At 32.5% G+C, this 9015-nt stretch overlaps 1 protein-coding gene across 2 annotated transcripts in view; it reads right to left on the reverse strand.

Annotated features, from left to right (window-relative positions):
• The window catches only part of LOC106458144 (transmembrane protein 151B-like), a 64433-nt gene extending 58839 nt beyond the window's left edge, over positions 1–5594 (reverse strand). For both annotated transcript variants that reach the window (XM_022384296.1, XM_022384295.1), the window contains exon 1: positions 5470–5594. In XM_022384296.1, the coding sequence (XP_022240004.1) occupies positions 5470–5499 (30 nt within the window). In that variant the 5' untranslated portion in view covers positions 5500–5594. The remainder of the gene's footprint in view (positions 1–5469) is intronic.
• Positions 5595–9015: the final 3421 nt, after the last annotated feature.

Below are 9015 nucleotides of genomic sequence, written 5' to 3' on the forward strand. Positions count from 1 at the left end.
GTCTGAGAACAATACGGTCTTCCAAAAGTATAGAGGCTTGGTCATCATATCACTTGCCCACTTCTTTCGTCTGATTATGTTGGAAGGTCTCAATAAGGGCTTCCGTCTAGCTGCTCTGCAACAATAACCCAATCTGTGGAGAACAGATTTCTGGCTCATCCCACCAACTTTGGCCACTTCTGCAGTCGTTAATCTGGGATCCATTTCGATGCTCCTCTTGACAGCCCTTTTTGTCCTCTCCGATGGACCAGGACGACTCGGACGCTGCTCAGTTGTTTCCTTGCCATGTTTCCTGAACTGCAACGATGATTCTGTTGACTGTCGAAAGCGGGATTCCCAAATTATGCGATATTTGCTGCTGACTTATTCCACCATCTGCTTGACCAACTATCCTTCCTCTAACAAAATCTGACAATTCGAAAGAACCTTGAGTTGTAGCACAAGATAATTAGTGTGTGGACCATTTTCATTTATATAGTGCTCTGCGAACACAAATTAGTTAGCATAAATCAGTTAAATGACAAAAAATTAGGTGTCTATTTACTTGTGACCACTCAGTGTACTCAACCTCTTTATTTATCTTTTAAGCTCACCTCTTTTTTCTTTTTTTTTCAAAATGTCCATGCATACAAATTATATAGGTGTAAAGTAGAATATTTGTGAAAGAAGCAGCTAAATTCCTTTCACTCTGATCATTTATTGTTGTGGGTCATTTCCCTTTGGTATCACGAACACTTTCATGTGGGAAAGGTTGCTGTAAAGTGGAACACAGTATATAAAAGTAGACAGCAATCTTTTTCCAATGGTGGATCAGGAAACACCTATTTTCGATTGGAATAACCAACAGTGACATAGCTAACAGTCGCGACCTGAGAAGAGTAGCATTGTAAAAGTGAATATATAATGCTTTGTTTTCTCAGTCTGAAATAGGTCTTTCTGAGAGTTCTCAAACTCTAGTAAAGGCTCTGTCCTACATTATAAGTCTTCATTTTAATTGTGATTTGTGTACTAAGTAAAGGTTGTTTTCACACACATATTTCACATTGTGTCCATTGTGCGGGGAATCGAACTTCGTACTTTAGTGTTGTAAGCCCGTAAACTTACCGCTGTCCCACCGAGAGACCGAAATAATAAAACAATTCTGTAAGTATCTGAAAATCTCGATGGCTTTGAACATACTGACACACACACATTAGTTACTATTATTGCTGGTTTCTAGATAATTACAGCCGATAGTTTACAAATTATTATTTTTTAAATATTTAAAATATTTCTCGATACATTAAATCATGATAGATATCATAGTTTTCAAACACAAAAATGTTTATCTTTTGTTAGCATTTTCTCCATCTTCAGATACCAATACTTGGAGCTTTCCTATAAAGAATAGCAGTCATAAAGCACTGACATTTCCATTGTAAGATTTCATTGTCAGTCCACTATCTTGCTATCCTAAGTCCACCTTCTTTCATCACTGTTGGTTCTCTGGTATTATGGTGTTACTGTTCCTTTACAGCAGTCCCTATCCTGAGCCCCTCCCCTAAATATAACCATTTTTCCTCACGCTCCCTCTCCCACCCCCATCTGAGCGACAATGCTCACAACAGAGTGTTATTTATCTATAAAAAGTTCCTAAACATTGAAACGTAGCTCATAAAGGTATTCTCAACTTTCTAAATTCAATGAGAAGTTGGGCCTGCGTTATGAAAAGGTATTTTATTACTATTCGCTTGTTTATGTTGCTCATCCTTTTTCTTTCCTAAAATGCAAACTTGAGAAAGTATATATATATGTATATATAAGCCGATAATCTTCTCACCTCCTTACAGGGCGATCGCTTTATTTCAAGGCTGTTCTAAGATATCCCACATCCCCATTCGGCGACACTGTGACATCCGGGGGGGGGGGGGGCACAGGTTAGAAACCACTGTCTATTGATATGATAAGGTTGCTGTTTCTGCTTATATGGTAGGTCTAGTGTTCCTACAGATATGATAGGCTTACTCTTTCCACTTATATGATAGTATTACTGGTCCTTTATTGATATGATAGGATTGCTGTTTCTGCTGATATGATAGGGTTATTGTACCTACTATCATGATAGGGTTATTGTACCTACTATCATAATAGGGTTACTCTTTCTACTATGTTAGGATTACTAGATTTTTTATTGATATGGTAGGATTATTGTCCCTGCTGATAGTACAGGATTACTCTTTCTACTGATACCATAGGATTACTGCTCCTTTATTGATATGAAAGAATTACTGTTTCTGTGTTTATACGATGGAATTAAACACACAACTGGGTGTTACTAGGATTTTCACTAGCACTATAATGTTTTCATGCACAACTCCAACAACTTTATAGAATGGTTTTGTCGGTAGTGTTTGCATTCGTGAAAACGTTCTTAGTAATGAATGTACCTAGTTTGATGAGACAAAGTTTCTTAATCCGCCCGTTTAAAAACTCAGAGTCGTTGAAATTGACATACGTTTTTGAAATCATCTCAATCGTGTTGAAATAATTCGGACTTCATGACAGAGCTCAGTAAAATATTTCTGAATATTTTCATAACTTTTTAGATTACTTTCAAAAGCCAGTATGCATATATACATTCATCCATATATATATATATATGCTGCATAGACTCGCAGTTGTATAGCTACATTTTATTGCTTTCATCAAGAATTCAATAGGATACTACTAACATAAACAAATGTGCAGACTTGTGTCCCTTGTTGGTTTGTAGAATTTTATTTCTACTTTGCAACAGCACAAAATAGCTGACTGACTGGCACGTCTAATCTGTTAGTAATCACAAGCTAATCAAGTTACGTCCTTTTATAATCAGTTTTTCAGCAGAGTACTGAAAACACCCTTTGCATTAGCAACCGGCGCTTGAAACCCCAACAAATAATACAAAACATTAAGGTTAAGATCTGTTACCACTGCATTTACTTAGATATCCCCCAGATGATGCCTGGATAACTTTCCTGCTTAAAATTCGTTTCCTTAGTGTGAATAGTGAAATTCTGTACACTTATTCCCTTATCGTTTGACGTGTCTTTCATAGTTTTGAATTAATTTTTCAACTCTAATCTGATCTTTAGGTTTAAACGATACTTTTTGTTAAGGGCATTCTGTTGTGTTCAGACATTCTCTTCGCTGCTTTTAAAATCGAATAAATGATGTATTTTTTTGTAGTTAGGCACAAAGCTACGCAATGGGCTACCTATGTGACTATCAAAACCAGATTTTTTTAGCATTATAAACTCTCAGACTTACAGTTGAGCCAAAGTTAGAAGTAAATGGTGTAACATAATATCATTATATACATTTTAACTCTTTGAAATTCTCATTTGCATGCAACTAAACTGAAAAATACTTTGACAGCATTATTATAAAAACAGTCGTATCACAAATAAATTTAACCTTGGAAGAGGAGGCAACGGCCCTCTTTTTCTTTTATCTTTTCTATTCATTTCTTGTCGCTTTCACATATTGCTGTTATAAATCATACAAAAATGTATACAAAGCGATCCTAAAGTCAACATTAAGGCAATCACTTGTTAACGATCTCGCTTTATTATCCATTCATTGCAAAGTCCCAATTTTGCCTGAAGAAGTCATTGAAATATGAGATAGGAAACATCTTCGCTACTTAAAACCTTTAAACTAGCTCATTGTCTTTTCAAGAGGTTAACACCTCTAAGGTTAAACTGTAGCCTTACGTACTAAGCAGGACAGAGAGAATGAAATGAAACTTTCTCTTTACGGTTATTCACGTAACAAAAGAGAGGTTAGTAATAAGAGCCAATCGTATTTTGTGAAAAACGATATTTGACATCCACATTTTGCGTTTGTATCCGAGATATTACGTCTACCTAAGGCAATAAAATTAAGTAAAAACGGAATGTAAAATTCATTATTTTAACATGTTTCCTACAACACCAAGATGAACTACATTTTCACAAATCCCTTCTTGTAACATATAACCATTTGTATAATATTCTAGAACTGGAGAGATATTAACCTCAAGTATTTGCTAAAAGACGGAAACACAGAAGGTAGAGAGAAGAAAAGCTGAATTAATATGAGTTGAAGGGGTAAAACAACGTCATTATGTAACATCACACGTTTTCTTGAAATTCGCCATATTATGTGTAAACGGACCATGCATGTTAATTAACGGCGATCACACACTTTGTCATAATCACGAAAATAATTTATGCTTGTCTCAGCGTATTCGTTAAGTAAGAATCACAACAAAATTATATAAAGTAGCGCAACAGTTGCTTTTATTTCAGACTTTTCTAAATTTTCTATACTTCAAGCTATAAACATTATTTTCATATTAACATTTATTTTCGCTTAATATTTACATATTGTTTTTGGTTTCTAGGCTAAATATGATTAGGTTTGCGTTTATTTATTGTAAACTCGTGTGTAGCTCTACTTCATGTAAAAAAAAAAAATTAAACCTTGAAAAGTCTCAGTCACTGTTTCACCATCTATGCTGACCCAAGAGAAAACAAGCGTATGTAAGACATTTACCTTATAATGCTTTCTGACACATTATTTCACAGGTGAGAGAAGAATACGACTATAAAAAGAACAGCATGATATCGACCTATTGTGTTATTGATCCAGTGTAATGTTGAGCTCACTATACATTAGTTCAACTTTGCATCATTCTTTAAAGCTTTTTTATTCTGCTTTAACTCTCATCCATTTTCTATTTTCTTGTTTTAAGAAAAGGATTATGTAAAGAATTTGAATTATTGGAAGAAAATAAAGGGAACAAAATACACCTGATAGTACCAATGGCTAGTTTTCGTCAAACAAGTGAAGTTAACAACTAAAGAAATGTTGTACAAGGATTTCTGATAACTTCATGGTTATAACAGCAACAACAAAAATCACTACTTTAACATGGAAGATAGACATTGGATAAAACCAGAAAAGAACAAGTAAAAACATGTTAAATAATTACTAATTTGTACACTATGTGATATTTCGCGGCTTTAACGTTTACATTACTTTCTGGCAAAATTATTATTACTGATGCGGTGAGATAAATTATTTCATTAAACTATATCAAAAAACCATGTTCTAGGTTCAGATGTGTATAATGTCATACACATGCGTGAAAAAAGTGATAGCAATCTTGAATCACAGTTTACATTTTCAGTTTGTCGTCCAGATGAGACTTTGTAGATATTTCTGCTCAACAACAAGGTAGAATATTTTTTCTTTATTTTTATCAACGGCAATCATTTTAAAAGGAGGTTTTAGAATAAACTGTGTTACACATGATCAAACAAAATATTGGGAAGTTTCTACTAATGCAGTCATTAGCTATCTGTTTTGAACGACCATTTACAGGTAGTGATTACACAAGCCGATAAATAGCAAACACATAGAAATTAGAAATTATATAACAGGGATCGAGAAATATGAACTTACCTCTGAATCCTCCTCTGCCGAAACGCTCATGATGTCACTGAAACAAGTAGTGTTTTCTTTTCGAACAGCTAACAACAGAGAATTCTAGGGCGGCACCCATAAGGCCGGGTTCAGGATGATCTTTCCACCAGCAACACTTCAGTGGCACTGGCGCCACGATAGTTCCTTCAAAACGTGAAAGCAGGAAAAACTGACAGTTCGAGTGTTACCATGACAACATTGTGAATTAAATATCGAAATATAGCAGAAGTTTTAGAATAATCAATAAGAGAAAAAAACAAAAAAACTTGGATTTCTCCTAAATTCTGTCTGAGTAAAAACATTTATTATCTCCAATCTAATATACAACTTTATTTATTCCAATCAAATGAAAGGTGACTCTAACAATAAAGTATTAACCAAATATTTTCCCAAACAAATATTTAGCGCCATCTATGGCTTGGTTAAATTACTATAATGTACCATTCCTTCTTGCGATTTCAAAGACGGGTGTTCCCAAGTCAAATATGAACTTTTTTTTAATTACAAATTTTAGATTAGGTAAATTAAAACGTACAAACGCAGAAGGGAAAGTTAAAAAAAACTGCTGTAATTCATCAAATATATAATTCGTTAAAAAATCTTGTTTCCCAAGGCAGAGAAATATTTTTATTATTTAATAGAACAATGGTCAGTTACAACAGAATCAGCTAAAAAACAGTTGTGTAGGTTTCAAAATATAACTCTTACTTTAAAAGTTATTGTAAAAAAATTCATAAAAGTTTGAAAGATAGTTTTTTTTCATCGTCTGCAGATGAAGAGAAGGTAAAAATATCGCTATAACAAAAGACTGCTAGATATTTTTATTTCTTCCAAAAAAGGATTCTTTTTGATTGGTCTGTAATTATTTTTCTCTTAACTTTAGTGAGTTAACTGAAAGTGTTTTTTCTAGAAAAAATGACGTTTCGTAGTGAAGTTGCGGATTGTGGAAATTTGGTATATTGTTACTTCTCGGGATAAAAGCATTATTTTTATTCTTGGGGAATGTATTTATTCTTCATTTTGTTTTACATTACGAAACAGTCATTAAACACAAACACTCCCGAAACACTTTCACGACAAATGAGTTTAGAATTTTTTTCCATGCACTGAAAAAACTATTTGTTTAGGAAGATACATAAAGTTATTATGATTATATCCGAGATGGAAATGATGGATTGTAGATAACATACCATATTACTGCGACTGTAGCTGAGTCTTTTTTTCTTTTCACTTTCTGATGGTTGCAGGTTTGCAAAAATGTGAGACATCAATGACAAAACAATACAGTGAGGATTGAACATCTGGTGTCTTAATACAAATTCTTACAGCGCACAACCGCATGCACTGACGTATTTTTGTATCACATACACTTTCGAGTAAATTCATTCATTAAGGCAGTAATAGCTCTGCCACCACAGAGACCACTTCAAAGGAGTAAATTTACACCATTATACGTCTTGAAGTGTGTACAAATTCTATTATTCCTCTAAAGTAATCCTCTAAGTACTCCTCCAAAAATACAAGTTCATGCTCTGTAAAGCTTAAGATTTTCTGACGATAGCAGAGCTGTACTCCGATAATAATAATATGTAAAAAATAAAAATACCTATTGCAATGTTTGTGGAATTGGATTATAAAAAATGATAAAATACAGTACTACTCAATATGAAATTGTATTATATTTCCGTCAAAGATACACCAAAAATATAATGAAGTTTACATTTTCTACCTTGAATCAAAACAAAAAACTTAAAAACACTATATACAATTTATAAACAAATTGATCTTATGCTGTATAATACATTTTCAAAAAAGCTTAAAATTATTACGTACATTTATTTGCATCATACATGGACTTTAGGAATACCATTTTTAGATAAGGTTCTGTTCTTGGTGTGAATTTCAAACAGGCAACAACATCTATTTCAGTCATTGTGCGAAACATTTTCTTGCTTTAATACATATTAAAATCACAGTAAACATAATATAAACATGTATAGACACTAGTTAAGTCCAAAGTTTCTTTTCCTACAGATAGCTTTAACTCCTTCCTTAAGAAAACATTTTCTTGCTTTAACACATATTAAAACCACAGTAAACATAATATGAACATGTATAAGACACTAGTTATGTCCAAAGTTTATTTTCCTACAGATAGCTTTAACTCATTCCTTAAGAAAACATTTTCTTGCTTTAACACATATTAAAACCACAGTAAACATAATATAAACATGTATAGACCCTTGTTAAGTCCAAAGTTTCTTTTCCTACAGATAGCTTTAACTCCTTCCTTAAGAAAACATTTTCCTTTGTATACGATAAAATTAGGGTGAATTGTATATCTGGGTCCTATAATAAAAATATATTCATCATATTTAACAAGTTTATGCTGTTGCAACACACATTTCTAACATGGAAATTTACATTGAAATATTCTGTATGCAGATAAATCTCATATTTTATAACAGGAATATTTTCCTCACATTAATCTTAATTTTTCAAACTAAAATTATTTCATTACAGTAAACAGATATTGTAGCTAAAACCTATAGACATCTTCAGTATAAACTCAATTTTTCAAAGAATAATTTTACAGCTCATCTCCTTACAGTTTATTATAGTATACATATTGTTGGTATATAGGCTTTCATTGTAAATATTAGGTACATAAGTTACAGTACATTTTCAGCTAGAATCATTCCACTGATATCATTATTCATGAACCATGTTGTCAAATAGTAAAAGAGATGTAGATCCCAGATTACCTATAGAAGCAGAAAATATTACAACTCTGTGTTACAAATTCTATAAATCAGGAAAACAGGTTGAGTTGAGCACACTATATATACAAAACTGTATTCACACCAAGAAGTTCAAGATGTTTCAAGTCAGAATATAAATTTGAACACATTGAATTATATATGCAGAAATAGGCAAACCACATATTAGCTAGAAGTATCAAATACATATAAAGTGGTTAACATATTTATTTGATAAAAATGAATAAAAGAAATGTTGCTGACCTATTTCCGATACAGTGAGCTAATGATGGATATTCTTTCCATTAGTGTTGCAGATATTACCACATGCAATCCAGAACACCTAAAGTGTAGGAACTAAACAAGTTCATCACAATTTATAACACTTGCACAACTACACATGGTTAATTACGAAATCACTTAGAAAGACTATTACATTAGTTTGAAGCATCCAGCAATGCATTTAAAATGTTACCTTACTCAAAGTGTTGACGAGGTTTTAGTCTGTAATACCTAATTTTTTAAAGGAAGAATTTTAAAATGATGTTTTATCAATAACTTCTAAACAAAGAAAGCAAAATTTATAGGTCAGAACTAAAAAATTATTTAGTAAATAAAGTTGTTAATTCTATATATTTGTCTATTTTCGACCTTCCCCCGTCTTTTCTGATGGTGTTACTTAATCCGATTTTGTAGTTTGTATTTGACCAAAGATTAAAATTTGGTGTTTAAATGACTTGACAAAGATGCTTATACTTTCACATAA

This window comes from Limulus polyphemus, unplaced genomic scaffold (assembly GCF_000517525.1).
Source record: "Limulus polyphemus unplaced genomic scaffold, Limulus_polyphemus-2.1.2 Scaffold420, whole genome shotgun sequence".
NCBI lineage: Eukaryota > Metazoa > Arthropoda > Merostomata > Xiphosura > Limulidae > Limulus > Limulus polyphemus.